Source organism: Apaloderma vittatum, unplaced genomic scaffold (assembly GCF_000703405.1).
Source record: "Apaloderma vittatum isolate BGI_N311 unplaced genomic scaffold, ASM70340v1 scaffold7973, whole genome shotgun sequence".
Taxonomy (NCBI): Eukaryota; Metazoa; Chordata; class Aves; order Trogoniformes; family Trogonidae; genus Apaloderma; species Apaloderma vittatum.
In genome coordinates this window covers 32,690-52,113 of record NW_009706370.1, presented here as the reverse complement: position 1 = coordinate 52,113, position 19,424 = coordinate 32,690, and the positions used below count along the sequence as shown (strand labels likewise).

The window sequence follows — 19,424 nt, the reverse complement described above, 5'->3', positions numbered from 1 at the left end:
ATATCCACAGGAGAAGTAGAACAGTAAATGTACATCTCCTCATGAAACTGATTAACCACGACTTGTTTTTTGCTCAAGGCTTATTATAAAGGGAGGTCTTTAGTCCCTCCTTTTTTGATTCCCTCTGCCTTTTGGTTGTGGGATGCAATTAATCAAGTGTTCTAGCTTAGCGTAACCCAGAATGAGCACTTTCTAACTGGTCTGACTTCCTAAAAGGCTGGACATTAAATGGCAAGCTAGCAGCCCAAAGGCCACACTTCTATGTAAAAATGAATGTAAAACTCTTGATTGAAAAATACAATGCTTACTCTTCCATGTAGAAAAGGTACTGCAAGGTAAATTCATCCGTTTTGTCACTAACACATGTTTTTAAAGTTTGATTTCTGGATTCCTGTACAGGAAATTTAAATTAGCTGCTAATAAGCATGAGGGGTTTTCTCCCTTTTTTAACCCAGTCTATTGCAAACAGTTTGAGAAATGTTTAACCAAATAGGGGCCTGTGAGGCACATACAACAAACCACAACTGTAAGTGATTCAGTATCAAAGCAAGAGAGAAGGGAAAGGGATTCCCTCAGCAAGGAAGCATTACAGCTGAGCTATTTATCTTCACTGTGAAATTCACAGCACCTTCAAACAGTTTTTGCTTCATGCAAGTCTTTTTTTGGTCATTTAACAGTCATCACAGCCAGTCTGCTGCCCAACATTTACAGGAATAGGTAATAGTGCTACAATAAGGGTATCGTAAGACTCCATTATCTTCTAATCACCACAAAACTAGCTAAGGAATCCGTTTACATAGTTGATTTTTATCTCCGAGCTACTGGTTTTGATGGGAACTCTGGTGTCACCAGTGGAAAACAAGCTTTAGGCTACTGGACAAATACTTACCTCCTGAGGCTGAATTTTACATGCCCTGGTAGTCGGGCTTGTTACAGTGCTCTGATGGTACAGAGGCATTTTTGAAACTCTCAAGAAGAATGACTCTTGTGAGCTTTTATTTTTAAGCCCCCGGTACTACTCATCTGCGTTCTAGGCTGCTGGCAGACAAGCTGGGCTGAACTTGTTACGCTTCAGTAATCGCTGACTTAGTAGGAGACAGAAATGGTAACAGCACAGGGGAAACAACTAGAGAATGGGTTGACAATTCTGCTTCTCTGAGTCTTGCCCAAACCCAGTTATTTATTATTTTTCCACAAACACACACCTTTTCCCAAGTCAAGATAAACTGCTTTATTTTGCCTTTTTGTCCCTCCCATCCTCCAAAGATGGAGCTGCTTTTTACATAAATCTGCCTAAAAAGGGAATTATGTCAGAATGCCATATTTGTGGTAAATAAATTCACTGTATATTTTGCTCACTGTATATTTTCCAAACTTAAATGTTAACAAACTGTGCTGTAACATTAGCAACTCTACAGCAGGTGACATTGGAGTCGTGCCATAAATAGTACAATAACAACTTGTTTCCATTTTGAATTTCAGGGAGAAGATAGCATACTTCACAAGAGCAAAGATCAGTATACCAGCGCTTCCAGCTGATGATGTATAATTATGCATTTTCATTGAAGTGTTTTTCCACTTGTTCATCTCTTTTCAGATGAACTTTGTAGTTCCAGTGACCTGCTTTTAAAGATCTACTTTACATTCACTATTAATATGTTTATTTGTAAAATACAGTGAATTAAAGTGTTGTATGCTTAAAAGATGGCAAAAAACCAGCACCCCAACCACCAGAAAACCAAAGTAGATTAATTTTGGTATGCTGATGCTGATTTTGTACAGTTTGTATGTATCGCACGTGTGTTTTTATTTTGTAAAGATGGAACAAAGGCAGTACTAAGCATGTATCCTGTTGAATATCTGCACTGTGTTGAGAGATAGTACATTCAACAGAAGATTGTTTATCTTTTCACTATTTTCATGTGAGCAGACTGTGAAGATGGCTGGTTTGCCATGCAATATTTTTGTACAAGAGTGTGACTTTTATAGTTTAAAGTTAGCCTCAAGCGTAAGCTCCTTTCCAAAACATCAAGGCTGCCTCCCAACAGCTGCTAATTAGATGTAGCGCCCACATTGAAATTTTGTTTCTGAAAACAAGTATCTTCTTGTTTTGTTTTTTTTAAACTTTGTAGGAAGAGACAGAGTTCAAGAGTTTAGTTTTGTGAATGTACAGTACTTCTAACCTGCACTAAAAGGTTTCTTGTGTCTGCAGGAGAGCGAGAAAGGCAAGGCAGACAAGTAACCCTAAAAACGTACTATGAGACGACCAAAAGAGGCAGCTGCTTTCTGAACTGGAAGCTGAATCAAATTTGTAATACCAACATGGAAATGAGTGTAGTTATATATATACATATATATATACACACACTTAAAAAAATGAAAGTTTCTTTGTGTTAATCTTTTCTGCTAGAGGCTGTCTTACAGTCAGCTAGGAATACGTAAAACTGTTTGTTATTTTTACAAAGAGGAAGGAAGATGTTTCATTAAAGTATTTGTACCAGGAGAAAAATGTCATGTGCTCACTTAAATATTGGAAGTCTTGTTGGTAAAGCAAACACTTTCTGAAAAAGAAAAGCTCTTAACTACAAGTCTTGACATATTTCAGTTCAATCAATAACATTTTTAAAAATACACAGTTGACCCTGCACGCAGTTGAGGGTGCACAGGTTTATTAAATAGATGTGAACAACGTGTTTCAAATTTGTCTCATGTGAAGCAGCCTCCTACAAAGAAGCATCAGCTTGGATGCATTCTGCCAGAAGTTCAGAGCATTAGCTGTAGGTGCTGAAGCAGCCCTGTCTAGGAAAAGCAGTTGGGGGTGCTGTGTAAGGAGGTGGACATGGCAGATAATTATTTCATTTTTTACCTAAGAAGTTGCACTTGGACGTATTGAATTCACTGGCTAAAGTTTTCTTCCCCAAGCAACAAGCCCCACACACATGGACTTCATCTCTCACAAAGGCTGTAATTACTCAGTGAGCAGCAAATCAAACCACACTATGGTAGCAGCTGTCTTCAATTCAAAGTGACAATTCTGTGAGGAGAGGTCTGTCTAACACCCAAGGGTTTTCTTATGCACAAATACATCAGTTCACTTAAATGTATAGCCAAACATGCGATTTTGGGCAAGATCACTGAATGTCCTTTATGAAGGCCCCATTTGCTTTTTTGTTTCTTGGGTTTGAGATAACATTTGTGTTTGAAAGGTCAATTTAAAAAAATAAAAATAAAAATCTGGAATTATTTAATGTAGAGGTGAAATGAAGGTTGACAGTTTCAGCTTCTCAATTTGATTATAAAAGCTGTTTGTAGAATGATGTTTAGAGGTGTACTTTATGATTTTTCTTTTATTTATTTACAGTCTTATTTATGTTCTGTTTAATATAGTTCAGTTCTGGCCATAAAAATGTTTTACATTAAGGATGCTATTCTGAAAAACAGAGCTCTCTAAATTCTTGCCAGGTTAGCTGTTTCTCCTCACATGTTGAGTAATTTTGTAAAAAAAGTTTTATCACCTGATTTGTAAGCATGAGGTCAAATTTTAAGTATTACTGGCTTGAGCTTGCAAAACTCATTTAAAAATGAGACTTACGTATTTGCGCTCCTTGTTTTCCAAATTAGGGAAGTTGAACATGTTTATAGGCAGCTTTTAACAGTTCTGGCTTTGGAGTTTTGGGGTTTTTTTTTTTTTACTAATTCAGATTATTCACACTTCAAAGACCCACTAGAGTAAGCTAAAATAATACATAAAATCCCATCATTTTAAAATTATAAATACTACTCTTGAAGTGGTGTTTACTCTGTACAGCAGGGTATAACGAATGTAATTAGTTCTGTTTCCAGGTAGCAATGTCACTGCAGTTGCATATATCAAAATCTAAATATTACTGGTACAATAATATTTAGCCAAATGAGCAAAGTTTAGCAGAAATTGTAATAGAATGCAAATCAAATAATTTTAAGATTTTTTTTTTTTACTATTGCTATGTTTATACTGTATTAAATATCAAATGCTCAGGACTGAACTAAATATTTAATCAGGTTATATTCTGAATGTGTTTCTGTTCTAATTTTGTCTGTAAGAGTATGCAAGTACATCACATAGATTAACTTGTCTCTGCACTTTCCATGTGTTTCAGTGATTGGAAAAATACATTTTTTTAACAAAGATTTTTCCCAGACTGCTCTTTTATTTAATTCTTTTATTGCTGTTCTATGTCTTTTTGTGCTCTTTGCAGATGCAGAGAGCTGCCACAGCTTTGTCAATGTAAAATCATTGCAGTTTAGAGAAAGTTCACTTCAATCACTGACAAGTCTTCGGAGAAGTTATATAGGAACTAATTCATATAGTGAATGTAAAGAGTAAGTGTAAACTGCAATAACAGTGAACAGGGTCAACTTTCCAGCAGACAACACGTCATTATTATCCAGAAATACCAGCTTTCCTTAGAGAGAGCGGGCGATTGTGTAGGCACAGATTTGGTCAGTCTCTCACACACACGCTGGAGAATCTTGTATTACATGACATTATGTCTGAGAATATTTAGTTTACTGTAAAGGCTGTGGGTCCACGGAACTTCCTTCAAGGTTGTACTATCTTTGGTTTTGTAATGCATGTTGAACTGGCACTACAAACTGTTTCAGGACTTAAACTGATACTGTTTTTGTAAAAAAATACATTGCTTAAAGGCAGCCTGTTTAAAATGTGGTCAAGTCTCCACGCAACTGTAGAGATTAGAAGTTTTATACTCACTTATCTTAAAAAACCCCAACCAAACAAAAACACCCCACCACACTGCAAAAACAGCATCTGCAATTGATCAGCTTTTGGAGAAATACAGTGGTGACTTAGATCTCCACAGCTCATCCACTGATGTAGTTAAAACTGAAAGTAAGTACTGATTAATGGAACTACTTAGTAAGAAACAATCCCTCCTTCCCATCTTGTAAAAGTAACCTGTCTGTTCAGCAGACCTTTCCTTCTGTAATGCAATCGTAAGAAATCTGAAAACCTGCTATCTGCCCTTTCTGAAGTCTTCCATTTCCAGTTTCCAAATATTGATGGGTGTCTTACGTGTGTGCCATTGCAGACTGCTCTGGGAATTTATTGTGAGATAAGCGGATTATGGAGAGGAGTAGAGATTCCCCTAGAATTATAAAAAAATTCACAAAACCGACCAGTGAACAGCAGCTCCCCTGTTTCCCATCTGGGCACAATCTTATCCTAAGATTCCTGAATTATAGTATGAGCAACTGAGGAAACAGGGACTAAGGCCAGAATTCTAGACATCCGTAAGAGTATTCCTCCAACTAGTAATGGCTGTTTCCTTAGCTTCTGCTCTGTATCCTCCAGCTTTAGGCAATTCAAACCAAGACAAGAGATCACAAAGCTGTGAAGTCCTCTTCCATTTGATATAGGTACTAAAATCCTGGAAATCTTGAATTCTAGAGGTAAAGCTAGGGAAGAATCCAAGTCTTTACACTGTGCTCCTTCTACATTTTAGACTATACGGGTTTGCCAGAGTCCCCTGGTCCAAAGCTCCAGTACATTTAAAGTCTTAAGATGAGATTTTTCCAGTCTGGTAAATAGTTAGAGGTACCAGTTAAAATCCATCCTAGTACAGTCAACAGAAATGTAACAAACTGTAACCCGTGTCTGTGGCCCAAATTCATTTTTAACAGTCACAGAAGCTCTAAATCCTCACTCTTCAATTGACGCTGTTCAATTCCATCACACTGAACATATACAGAAGTTAAAATGATGCTTTATAAAGCACAAAATACTCCTCCTGCCCCTGTGCTTTGTGTTGCCTGGTTCCATGTGCAGTGGCTGGGGGAGAGGGAGGTAGTGGGGTAAACCAGTAGCTGAAGGGTGTGGCCACAGCTGGGCTCACCTTTCACTAGTTTTTTGGGTTTGTTGGTTTTTTGGGTTTTAAGAAAAGCCTATACTATGCTTTCCATCGATCAGCTAAAGCATTAGATCAGTTCTGCTAGTTTTGGTGTCTCACAGTTTGTTTTTAAATTAAGGTTTCATACCACGTTGATACAGTTCCACTTGCCGCAACTGCAGCTGTCTGCGCTGTGGCCAGTTAAACTCCGTTTGTTTAAAGTCAAAGGTTACACGTTGCTGTAAGGGAATGGAGCTTAAGCAGCCTTTGATAGATGTGTAATTTCTCAATACCTGTGTCGGAAGAAGGCAGTGTATGTATTTTTTAAAGGAGCATTTCTGAGCCTATTTTTGTTGCATAAAGTCCGCAGGTGCCAGAAACACTTGGAGTAACTTGTCTGGGCAGCTTAACAGGCTAAACTGGGAAAACATAACTTACTCGGTACGAAGCACCCACCCCGTAACACCTCGTGCACAAAAAGATATCTGCTGCAAAGCATGCTGGAATTTCAGAAACCTACAGTTTTCTTACCACAACAATTTCCAAATACACACAGAAAAACAACTTGATGCAATGCGTGTATTTAGACTGTTTAGGCTATGAAGACTCTCAAGTTTGTACGTCACTGCATTAAGCAAGGGGAAAACTGCAACAGGCAGTCAAGCTTTGAGGCTCATTTAATTGGTTGCATATGAAAAGGAAGTATATTTTCGTTAAAAGCCAAGCCATAAGGGAACATGCATATTCATTTTCAGGATTCTACAGTGCAGCTGAGAAAGCAAAAGCACCTTTTCTGCACAGTCTATGAAGACTTCAGCATTCTGGTGTGGGGAAAAAAAAAAGTTTTAAACAGTTCTGCAGGTGAGAAAACACACCACTTTCCAGTACCACTTACGGAGAAAACAGACATAAGTTCAGGAAATCAGCTAGGTAACAAAGAGTCCTTTGAATTGCTACTGGAACAAGCTTCTGGCTTGCACTAGCGTTTGAAAAAGATAGGGCAGTCATTCTGTGCTACTCAAAACTGTCCATTTTAAGGCCTAGTTTCAGTTTCCAAGTGTCGACACTGGTCTCGCTGTTCTGCCACCGTGTAATGGACCGAAGATGGATGGACTTCAGTTGAACAGATTGTGCAATTAAGTAGGGATCCTCCTAATATAAGACAAAATCCAGCAAGCCAGCCAACAAACAACGCCTCCCCAAAATCCCACCTGGGAACAATATCTGGTATGTTCTCATCCCAAAACTCCTGGACTGTGGAATGGGCAACCCACGAAACTGGTGCAATAGCTGTAATCCCTGATATCCAGAAGAGCATTCCTCCAAGCAGCAACAGCCGTTTCTTTTGTTCCTGTTGTCTTTCACCAATTTTCAAACAGTCCAACCCAAATCCCGAGAGCAAGAGGCCCAAAAGCCCCGATCCATTGGAAAAAAACATCAAAATCCTAGAAATCCTGAGCTCTGGAGGCAAAGCTAGGAAAGAATCGAAGTCCTTGCACTGCATTCCCCCTTCTTCCTGGACAACACAAGCTTGCCAGAGTCCCATGGTCCAGATCTCCAGCTCATTCAGCTCCAAGTTAAGGTTTTTCCACTGGGGTAAGTAGGTAGTGAGACAAGACAAGACCCATCCCAGCAGAGAGAACAACATCCCACTTAATTGCATCACTGGTCTGTAGACCAAGGCCATCACAGGAGCAGAGTCCTGAAAGCTGGAGGAGGAAGGTCTCCCCGGCAGTTCCGTAACAACTGCTACCTCGAGGGATGGTGGAAGCTATGGTGATTTTACTTCTCTGCTGCCCCAAATATAAGCCCTGGCTGTTAACCCTTTGTAGGCTCTGAAACACTTTTTTGTTCTTCCTGAATATAAAGTTTCACATAAAGGACGAAGGAACTTTGCTAAACCATGAGTTAGGCTTTCTGATAAGGATTTGATCTGTTACCTTCCAATTTGCTTGGTAAAATTATATCCCAATGGCTGATGATTACAAGCCTGAGGATGAACAAAGAGGGCTCTATGACCCCTCACCCTAAAACACAACAGAAATCTTTGTGCTTCAATACGGATTAATTAGATTTTAAGTGGTGATAAAAAGTCAGCTCTGTGTGCAACAGGACTTCATTGTAATAGCTAAATTTGAGATTTCAGGGATGTAAATCAAGGCCTTGTAAAGAAAGGTAGACTGTTTGCCTATAATCTTTATTCTTAGACTTCCTCAACATACATAATGGCTTATCTTCCACTGCCCTGTTTTATGTCCCCAGCACTGTAAAAGACGCTTTGTGAAAGATCCTTATGTTTCACATTTTCTACATTCATTTCTTTTAAAATGGGCTTTGTTTTGGCCGACTCTTAAGGGGAAAAGGAGACGGCTATGGTGAAAGTACCGTAGAAAATGAAATCCTAGACATCCCTCCACCATAATGAACCCAGGCAGATCATCAGCCAGCGTAAACTTTACCTGCCCCACAACTCCAGCCACACCACGGTAGCAGCTTACACCAGCTCGGAGTGTCTCCTTTCCTAGAGCCCGTGTCCCAGATGGCACAGAGTGTATACACTTAGCGTCTAAAAATGCTCAGTGCTCCCATTTTTTGATCAAAGCCATTGCCCCATTAGGAAACGCTGCTTTTTTCCTGGTCTCTTGTCAGCTATGCTTGGGCTTGTCTACAGGGTCAGCACGGAGAACATTTGTTCGCTATTCCCCTCCACAGGTGTAACAGCACAGCCTGGGAGGGAGGGAGGGAGCTGAGCAGTGTGAACACATGCACGACACAGATGCTTTCCAGTCTTTCTTGATTTAGTTTCCTAAATGTACTCATCTGTACTCATCTGTGTATTTTAATTCCCACTTGCTCAAAAGAGACAACATTGCTTTTGAAGGTTTTCAAAATCCTGAAGAGTATCATTAAGAAATTTCACTGTGAGGAGATTTCTTCCTTCTCATTTCTGTACTGAGTCTTAATTTCGAAGCCTTGTGTTTTTCTTGTCACAAGCTGTGAAGAGCCAACCCAAGGAAAGATGATCTAGTTCCCTTTTTGCTTGTGTACCAGCCCTGTCCCATGGCTTACCCCTGCTCAAAAAATTACCATTCATAAGAGCAAGAATCACCAGGGATATTAGTGACAACGCTGGGAACACATCAATGCAAGGAAAGCTCTAACTCTGGCCATCCACTAGGGAAAATAAAATTTTAAAAAAAAAAAAACCACAAAAAACCCACAACAATATCAACCCTGCATTCATTCACACTCCAGACTGTATTTTCAGATTTGGCAGTGTTGCTCCTTTCCCTTTTCCCTATTCAGAGCAAGAATGCTAGTTCTAGAAATCATTCATGACATTCAGTAAGAAACTCCATTAATGCCATTTGAATAATTTTTTGATTTACGACTACACTTCAGGAGTGCTTCTGCTCATTCAGTGATTACACACTTATTTGACTTTAAAATCATTACTGCCAGACTATTACTGGAAGCCTGTTGCACTTCTCTTGTCTGTGAACATTTCACATTTTATTCTCTGTTTTAATTACAAGTTTATAGAGTGTGAGAGCACAAGATCAGGTATATGACGTCCATTCGTTTTGCTCACATTGGCCACAGCTGCAGCAGTATGCCAGACTTTAAATTTGAGCACTTAGAAGCATTCACACTGCCGCATCACTAAGAGCTGCCCATTAAGTTATGCAATTTACTATTAACAGTGCACTAACTTAGAGCAAGCAAAGCTTCCTTATACTACCCTCTGCATGATTATAAAAGAATCCTTGTTCTTCCAGGAGGGGGAAAAAAAAAAGTGAATTTTAAAAAATAGGTATGACTCACTGGGAAAGAAATAAGGTCTGAAATGCCTTTACCTGGAACTTACTGATCTTCTGAAAATCTCAGCAAATGCATGAACAAACAAAGATCTCCCAGCTGAACTGAGATAAGTAAATTCTCAGGTCAGTAGCTGCCTTAGTCTTTTCTAGTCCTCCTTTGACACTTTTCCTCCCCACCATTATTTCTTTTTTTCCTCACACATCTAAAAATGTGCTATTCCCAGAATAATTTTATTCTGGTAGCCTTGTGCCTACATAGAAGGCAACATGTCAGAATTACTGCAAAGTTTAAGTGCTAGAATGGGGCTCCCAATCAGTTTCTGCCCTACTCCTCGGGTCAACTTGAAACACAACCCCAGGGTGCCCTTACACTGAGATGACAGAAACACCTGCTGACATCTGCTCAGCCTGAAACAATGGATCATCTCGAGGGCTTGCAGTAGAGATGGCCACTGCCCCACAAGCTGGTGGGGCAGGGAAGCTGCCACCCATGGACCCCCCAGCCAGGGCAACAGGGCACAAGTGAGCTGCTCCAGGACAACTCTGCTCCTCCTTCCCCTGCTCACCTTGCCAGCCTCTGCAGCAAGGACCACGTTTGTGTAACACAAGCTCATCAAGAAGAGTGGGTACAGCTATCACTCACCAGTGTGCTTTCAGGTAAGGAAGGTGACAATTAATTTACAGGAGGTTTTGGCTGTGTTTACAGCATTTTCATTTTCTTTTTTTTTCTTCCCCCTATAGACTTTAAAGCCTGGCGTATACAATATTCAGGGACATCATCCTACAGAGGCTTAAGCAGCTAAAATAATCTTAGCCCACAAGGAACTGAGCTGCAGAGGAGAGAGACTTCTGGTTCCTTTGCCAGTGTCTGCCTCATGCAGAAACCATCAAAGACTCTTCAGAGCATCAGCACCCCCAGAACCCAGGCACTTGCCAAAGACACACAGATTGGTACAGCTTACACTTGCTGCTTCAGCAGCCACTTCTGAGCTTTCTCACCTCTCATAACAGGTAATGCCCACGAAGGATATAGTGCAGATCATGATCACAGAATCACAGAATGTTAGAGGTTGGAAATTACCTCAAAAGATCAAGTCCAACCCCCTTGCCAGAGACAGATCACCTAGAATAGGTCACACAGGAACGTGTCCAGGCGGGTTTTGGAAGTCTCCAGAGAAGGAGACTCCACAACCTCTCTGAGCAGCCTGTGCCAGGGCTCTGTCACCATCAGTGAAAAAGTTTTTCCTAATGTTTTTGTGGAATCTCCTATGTTCCAGCTGGTATCCATTGCCCCCTGTGCCGTCATTAGACATCACTTGAGAAGAGCCTGGCTCTGTCTTTCTGACACTCACCCTTTACATATTTATAAACACTAATAAGGTCACTCCTCAGTCTTCTCCAAGCTGAAGAGACCCAGCTCCTTCAGCCTTTCCTCACAAGGGAGATGTTCCACTCCCTTCATCATCTTTGTGGCTCTGCGCTGGACTCTCTCAAGCAGTTCCCTGTCCTTCTTGAGCTGAGGGGCCCAGAACTGGACAAAATATTCCAGATGTGGCCTCACCAGGGCAGAGTAGAGGGGGAGGAGGACCTCTCTTGACCTACTAGCCACCCTTCTAAGACACCCCAGGATGCTATTGGCCTTCTTGGCCCCGAGGGCACATTGCTGGCTCATGGGCATCCTGCTGTCCACCAGGACCCCCAGGTAGGTCCCTTTTCCCCTATGCTGCTCTCCAACATGTCAATCCCTAGTCTATACTGGTACTTGGGGTTGTTCTTTCCCAGCTGCAATGCTCTACACTTGCCCTTGTTGTATGATCAGGTTTCTAGTTTCAGTAATACTGTTTAAAGAATTGGAGACCACATCATTCATTCAAACTAACGCCAAGCATCCTTTTGCAAACTGATTTTGGTTAGACTAAAGAAGAATGCAGGTGGTCAGCATGTATATCACTTTATGCAGGTAAGTGCATTAAATTTGTACTCCCCATAAAACCATTTCAGACTGAACACAAGGATTCTGAATCTTATTGCAAGTAATACATATTTTCTTTAAAAGCTTTAGCACTACGCTAGCTCTTCTGGGAAGCCCTGTGGCTAGAGATAGATACACTAATACTTTACCCCCTGCAAAGAGTATTAGGGAATTGTTGTCTTTACACAGCTCTGCAGCCCACACAATTATCCAAATGTTTTATGTTCAGCATGAGCAGAAAGAAATATCAGGTGCAGCACTTTGGGATCTGATTAGGCAATTTAATCCCACAAAAAGCAGTCTTGTGTATTTTAAGAGCCTGACTCTTTCCTAAACTTTCAGTTCCTTCATAAGGTGTAAGCATGTTCATGTTGTGGGATTGTTTATTCTCCTCGAGCAGCCAAAAATAGTGTTCATCTATGAACTACAATTGTCTCTAAAAACATTTCCCAGATTCTACCACAATTTTTGCTAATCTGAAGAAGATCATAGAGTTCTTTAACTATTTTTTCATTACTGATTTAGAGTCAGTATTTTCATGAGTCATTCACAGGTCTCTCATCTTCAGATTCCCATCTTATAGATATATATGCGCAAAAGATGGAAATAAGAGCCAGCGTATAGATTTTCTGTAACTGAATCTTAGTTCCAGCCAGTAAAACATAGCTGCTGTCACAATTTGGCAAGATAGTGTCTTCAGCATGTTACTAAAAGTGAGTTAATTCATTCAGCCTGGCAGTCTTTCTCTTTCTACCTTACTGCCTGAACTGAAAGTTGTGGGAGTTAGCATTTTCTTGCCCATCTACGAACCCGTTTCTTTGTGATGCTGGAGCACCTTTTGGTTTTGCGTATCCAGCATCCCTTCAGTGAATACCGAGCGAAGAACACAACCCATACTGACCTTCATATTGACTTACTCTAGTCTGCATTTAAGTGAACTTTGACAAAAAATAATTACTTGTATTGGTAGATCCTAAAGTTTCAGGCGCTTCAGAGAGCATCTGTAGACAGTAGAGGCAGGTTGACTTCCCCCTGAGTAATTATCTGTGCATCTACAACCACCTGAGGGTCATAAACTTTGCAATGGAGTGATAGCAGGTACATTTTGGCCTCCTAAGGAAGTAAACTGATCTTTATTTATTACTAAAGTTATTAAGGTTGTTTTTCCATTTGATTTCCTCCTTGTTTACCATACTGAAATTACAGTACCAAGATAGACGCGGCGTGACACAGAGCTGGAAGGGTGGATGTAGTACATCCAGTGTACGAGTGGCACTGGATGTTATATACCTGCTTAAACCCTAGTATGAATCAAAGCAGGAACCCTTAATTACGGACACTTCAAATTACTGTGAAAACTGGGAAGAGAGGAAGTGTGGAGAGGGGTATGCCAATGAGGAAGATAAAGACAATTTCCATTTTGGAAGGGAAAAAGAGAGTAACTTCTAAACACGCACGCACATGATTAGCCCATGGGGTCGTTACACTTTTGTAAAACAGAATCTAACTCAATATTTAGAGGTGATGGTTTATAAGACTACACTATTAATTTCTGCATTACGTCTGGAGGTAGTGCCCCTCACTGAATGCTAGGATGCTGATAGCACAAAGAAGTCACAAAACAAACAATCAATAGTTCATAAGAGAAACTGCAGCAGAAGGGGACGGTCCAGCAGAGACAAAGCAAATTGTCCCAAAGGCCAGATCACCCTCCCTGATATGGGCAGATTTTACACTGCTAGTGCACCAGAGCCAGCACGCAGAGAGCAAGGCACAGCTGGGGTGAGGATTCAACAAGCAGATGCACCTTCAGAAGAGCCATGACGGGGCTCCAGAACCTTCTCCCATGGGAAAAAAGCACAGACATCACTGGCTTTGTGAACAGGACCCTCCCTCCTCAAATTGGCATATTCCCAGCTTTTCAGTATTGCAAGGACTGCCCAACCTTGCATACCTTCCCTCTTCCAACACTGGATATAATTTATTAAGCAACTTTAATGAGAACCTGTCACGTATGGAGAAGAAACATACTTCTGGGAGTGAAAGACGTTGCTAACAGTTCAACTTCTGCAGGATTGATCAAAAGCTTGAAATAAGATGTCATGTAGGATTAACTGCAGTTGGACAAGATCTAGAAGGGAAAGGCACTGAAAGAGTTAAGCACAGCAAGGTGAAACTGGCTATTTCTGCTTTAGGGACTTATTCAAAGGACTGAAATGAGAGAGGGTAGATTTGCCATCATTATACTGGAAGAATAAAGAATGCTTTAAGGCTCAGTACTTCAACCTTTGCAGAGACTTCTCCATCACCATCCCAATCCAGACTTCAAAGTGAGGGTTGACTGGGTTAGAAAATTAGCTTTATTCTTCAGGGAACTATTTTCGATGTACTGTCAATACAGGAGATTACCGTAAGTATGAAAACTCATGTCACTTGAACAGTGATTGGAATGTGATTTCCCTGAATGATGGAAATCTAAGAAATTCATTCCTGAGCTGTGAAATGTGCAGGTTTCTTTATCATTATCCATCCCTTATTATGAGATTCTGGTTTAATAGAGTGTTACACATATATATTTCTATAATGCTCTTCATTTAACACCTGTAAACAATTATTATAATAAGCTTTCTCTCCCATTCCTGAAGATGCGTTTCTGATTATGAGCAAACTTATGAGAAATTATTTGTAGTACCCAGTTGAACCTACATGGGGACCTGTTATTGCATGACAATAGGGATTACAGAGATAATATAGATTTGTTAACAGTGAGTTAGAAGACTGCACATACCTTTTAACATCAAGCTAGCCAGAGTGTGAAATGAGCCATGAGAATTTCTGACAAGAAAAGAAATTGTGGGGCACCTGTGGTGTTTTGCTCATCTGCCGTAACTGAGGGTTTTCTGGGGAAAGGGATAAAAGTAGCTGAACAAATTTATGGTAGTTGTTTGAAACATGATTATTCTTCAGATTCTAGTGGTTTAAACTGTTTTAGTGTTTTACTTTTTAAAGTGCAGGAAGATAGGAGAGGCAAAAAGGGAAGGTCTTCCATAGCAAGTTCTCTCCAACTTTTTTTATATTTCTTTTGGGAAGGGAGACAGAGAGGAGTAAAGCAGCTTTTCTTCCTTTGTGGAATTTAATGAGGATTTAAATATTCCCCTCCCCCTCCAGCTGAAATCTAAGAAAGCTTATCGTTCAAAGAGTTAATGACATCCTGTCATTAACAAATTAAACCATTAACATTTGTTAGTATTAGTTAAAACTTAAAATATACACCTTACTGTCATCTCCTGTCATATTCATCCCCACTCCTTCTCTCTACTTCCTCTCACCTTCTCTGTTTTACCTCAAAAAAACCCTTGAGGGCCTCTATCTATTCAGGTTCCTTCAGGGGAGCAGCAATAATGTTAGGACCACTGCTGAGGAAGGGATGGGTGCAGGATGGGAAGGAGGAGCAGCAGTTTCCCCTCTTCACTTTCCCTTGGCCCTCCCACTGATTTTGGCCACCCAGCAGCATGCTCAGATGTCAAATACTGCCTGCAGAGGCGAAAATGATGACACGCAGAATCTACTAACACATCTAAGGCATGATGTATTGCGAAATACAGTACAGCTGAGACAAGTGAGACTGCAGGAGTTCCGATTAATTCTGCATCAGTAGATTGAGGTAATGCCTGCCCGTGTTCAGTATTAACCCAGAGAGAACTGCTGAAGACTTCTAATGTCCTGTCTCTGCAATAGTCATGGGATAGTTTTTTCTGTTTTAACTAATTGATGATGACTGCATATAGCATCTTCTGCAAAGTATCACATACTTTCTAAACATACTTGGACAGAGGTGGGGGCTACCTCTCTACCATAGATTCTAACATTTAAACAGAGAAAGCCTTATCCTAAATGAAAGATAGTGAAAAGGCCTAAGTTCTGACTGCAAGAAAACAATTGTGAAGATGATTACGATTGGTATTTGCCAATATAAAAATAACTAGTGTTCACTTGAGCAGATATCTGCTTGGAATTCTTTGGTCAGTCACAAGAGTCTATTTTATCTTTTACACAGTACCCAGCCAGACATACTGTGAAAGTGACTATTCTGCAATATACTCAAGTCTGTATTATTTTGTACAAAATCACATGGAGACAAAAGGCAGCAACTTCTAAGTTAAAGGACTGTTCAAAGACAATGCAGACACACGCATTACTGAGCTTGGTATATACATTTGCAAAGCTACATACACTAACACAAGAATGGCAGTACTAAGCCAGGCTGAGCAAAAGATTTATTTAGCCCAGCAGGAAAAGAATCGAACAATATGATAAGGATAGATTGTATTACCTCCATCCTACAGTGTAAAAATTGCTGAGCCTGGACTTTAGGTCTATATCATTATCTCTAGCAGTCTTTGTTGGACTCTTCCCCTGTGAATTTGCCCCTAAAGCACACACTTGCTGCATCCAAAGGTCCTTACAACCATAACTTGCACAGTTTAATTTTGCCTTGCATCATTTTATCCCCTCTAATTACACCACTAGACCATTTTGTCTAGTCCCTCGTTCTTATGTGATATTCACTATTCTTCTTAATTCACCACCTGAAAACTCTTTCTTTTTGGTATATAGCTCTTTAATATCCTTGTGTAGGGGTCTTGTCCATACTAAAAGATCCTAGCTTATTATACATATAATTATTTCTAAATAGATGAAAGACTGGTGATCTCTCTTATGATGATCCCACCTTTCGACTGGCAGGGTTCGATACAGTGTGCATGATATTACATAAGAGAATCATGAGGGAAAATAAACCTCTCTTCTTTCACACTACTACCATCACAACTGTCATAGTTATGTTCCTGTTCACCATGTAATTTTGAAAAACAACAACAAAAATTATTAAAAATCTTTCCTGAAGTTGGTGACACTGTGAACAGCACCATCTTGTTGGTTTATTGGTATCTGCATTTTGCCATTTTTTGAAATTAAGAACTCTAGCCCAAGAAACAAAGCAAAACAAATAAATCTCTCATCAGTAGTCTGCTGGAAGTCTAGTATATTCACCTGTAAGATATAACTTAAAAAAGGGAAGTTTTGGGGTTTTCTTTTTAATGCGTTGTGTGGGGTTTTTGGGTTTTGGGTTTTTTTGTTGTTGTTTGGGTTTTTTTGTTTTGTTGAGGTTTTTTTAATAGGAATGATACACTCCCAAGTGGATGCACAAATTAGTTTCCTGTAATATTCTGCCAGATGCACAGATGGTGTGAGATTAGGAAAGTGCTCCTGGCACCAAGAGCATGATGATTTTCATAAAATATAGGTTCAGTGGTTGGGAGTAATACATCTGTATTCATGGGAAAACCCTTTATACTACATCATATTATCATGCTTTCTCATTACCTAATTATCACTTCTCTGCAGGATGACAATCACAGCATTTGCTGCTATTGTGGTAGAGGGAAGAATGGAGCATTATATCGCTCAAGGAGTGCAAGTGAACTTCTTTATCTGACCCATATGTCCAGTTACACAAATGACAATGCACAGAAACACCACTGACAGCAGGGTGCAGAAATATTTTTAACCTGGGGAGTTTACCCACAAAGGTTGAATAAAATTACACACAGTTTTCATATAAATTGAAAGTATCATTAGAAGTATGAAATGAAAGTATCATTAGAACATCCTTGTCCATCTTTTTCTTACAAGACAAAATAAAGCAAACCTAGACTAATAGTTACTTAACTTTTCTTTAAAAATCTCTGCTGACAGAAAAAACCCACAGCATTCTTATGCAACCTGTTCTAACAGCACTGGAATACAGATCATATTTCCTAAGGCCATGTTCTTGTTCTCCCCTTTTGCCCTCCTCTCAAGCAATAGCACCTAGCTGCTAACACCACAGAGACAGGCATTGTGTGCTCGCTTTCAATCAACATTCCTTTTGTTGTAATACCCCCAGGATGTACCTTTTTGATGTTGATGCCATCATTAAACCACATTCAGTTTATTACTTGCTACAATTTTGAACTCTGGTGTGATGTGCACGCTCCTTGCAGCACACACCTTCTGTCTTCTGATGATGTTGAGAGGACAAGGACCTTCTCCAGCCCCTAGCATGCACACAAGCAAGAAAACAGGCTGACTAGCATTCCTCCTTCTCTACTCCCTCCTCAATATGATGGAGGACATGCGGGTATCCCTCCATGTGGCCCTGAAAGAAAACCCTTTGTCTCTGCAAGTGGTTTGCTTTCAGAAATGTTTGATCACTGTTCATACTACATCGCCACAAATGCAAGACAGCAGCAGCCTTTTTCACACTTCTGAATCAGAGTCAAACTATGTCCAAATCGTGAAAGGCTGGAAGTGGGGCGGCTTGAGAAAAGGAAGGGAAAGTGTATAGCTTGGGAACATCTTGTTAAAGATCTTGAGCTCAGTTCTGAAATCCTGTGCCCACGTGAGGCACAGCATATACCAGAGAAAAGGTGAGTCAGTAAGTAGCTTTGGCACTTTCTCCCTCTTAATTACAGAACAGTCACATCTCTTGGAACATTTTCTAGAGCACAGAAAATGTCAGTGTGCTCAAATCATCTAGCAGCTACCATGCAGAACATTTACCTTTCTTGTCATCAGATCATGTTCCACAAAAGACAGCAAATAAACTGGCTTCTCAGTCTCATACAGGAACACACAGTTCTGTCTCCACTTGATCTGGGGCGGCCCAAGCTGCAAAGCCAGCAATCCTCATGGGGCCAAGGAGACCAGCTGCAATGAAACCAGTCAGAGGAGGAAAAAGCCTTTATCAGCAAACAGCAATAGTGCTCCTTCACAGCCCTGAACTCCCAGCGCAGCTGCATCTTCTGACCCACTGTTGACTAGAGAGTGACATTATTTGTGCAAGACCAGGAGAAGTGGGCCAGGGAAAAGTTTGGGAGCTCCCATGGTGAAAAACAAAAACAAAAACAAAAACCCTGGTTCCTTTGTCTTTTGTGTGATTTAGCTTTCTGTATCAGAGAATGACAGGAGTGAAAATACACTGTTGAGCCTAGTAAGTGACCTAAACAATCAGTAACAGATAAAAAGATTGTGGAGCATGATGGAAGGAAAATACTCAAGTTTCAGTGGAAGGATCTACAGTGCCAAGTACTGCAGCACAGCCTGGGACTGCCACAATCCTCAATGTCAGTTGGAATAGGAATTAAGCGCAGAAATGAATGACTCATGCAAATGAGACAGGAGCTACAGATGCATAATTTCAGAGTTTCCAACAGCTCAGGGAAGAAGCTGATAGACAGTTCAAAAGTGCTTGAGAGTTGCCTACTAACATTTCAGCAGCAGAGAGAAGAAAGACTTACAGGCAGCTGGCCAAACTGGAAGTTTTCTTTGAGAGTGTGCCTCACAGAAATGCTGCAAACTAAAGCATAAAAGGACTTTGAAATCCTATGTATCTTAAGTATTAGATAATTATCATGGAAAACTTGAGACTCTGCACTGCCATAAGCATCTGACATAGATAAAGAAAACTAATTTATAACGACATATCTAAGGCCTAAAGGAAAAAATAAAATAATTTAGAACACAAAGCAAAGAAATCCCATTGCCAGAATTTGGTATGAGAAGCAGTCAAAGAGGTGGGTCATTACAGGATTCAAAATGGTTTGTATCTAAATACATCTTGAATTCTTTTCAACTGTTTTGCTTTACTTTGTTTTTAAGGGCAGAGGGTATGTATGTGTGAATCAGTCATTTACAAGAGCT

The 19,424-nt window shown here is 40.2% G+C and overlaps 2 protein-coding genes and 1 pseudogene across 2 annotated transcripts in view; 1 reads left to right on the top strand and 2 right to left on the bottom strand.

The window, feature by feature from the left end:
* Positions 1-1,707, top strand: part of WWC2 (WW and C2 domain containing 2) — a 63,805-nt gene extending 62,098 nt beyond the window's left edge. Inside the window, exon 22 of the mRNA XM_009865760.1 lies at positions 1,483-1,707. Coding sequence (XP_009864062.1) covers positions 1,483-1,549 — 67 coding nt within the window. The 3' untranslated portion in view covers positions 1,550-1,707. The remainder of the gene's footprint in view (positions 1-1,482) is intronic.
* Positions 1,708-4,965: 3,258 nt separating this feature from the next.
* LOC104271166 lies at positions 4,966-5,673 on the bottom strand (annotated as a pseudogene).
* A 1,248-nt stretch (positions 5,674-6,921) lies between these two features.
* Positions 6,922-7,575, bottom strand: CLDN24 (claudin 24). The gene has a single exon (XM_009865759.1). The coding sequence runs from the start codon at positions 7,573-7,575 to the stop codon at positions 6,922-6,924; it is 654 nt and encodes a 217-aa protein (XP_009864061.1).
* Between the last annotated feature and the right edge of the window lie 11,849 nt (positions 7,576-19,424).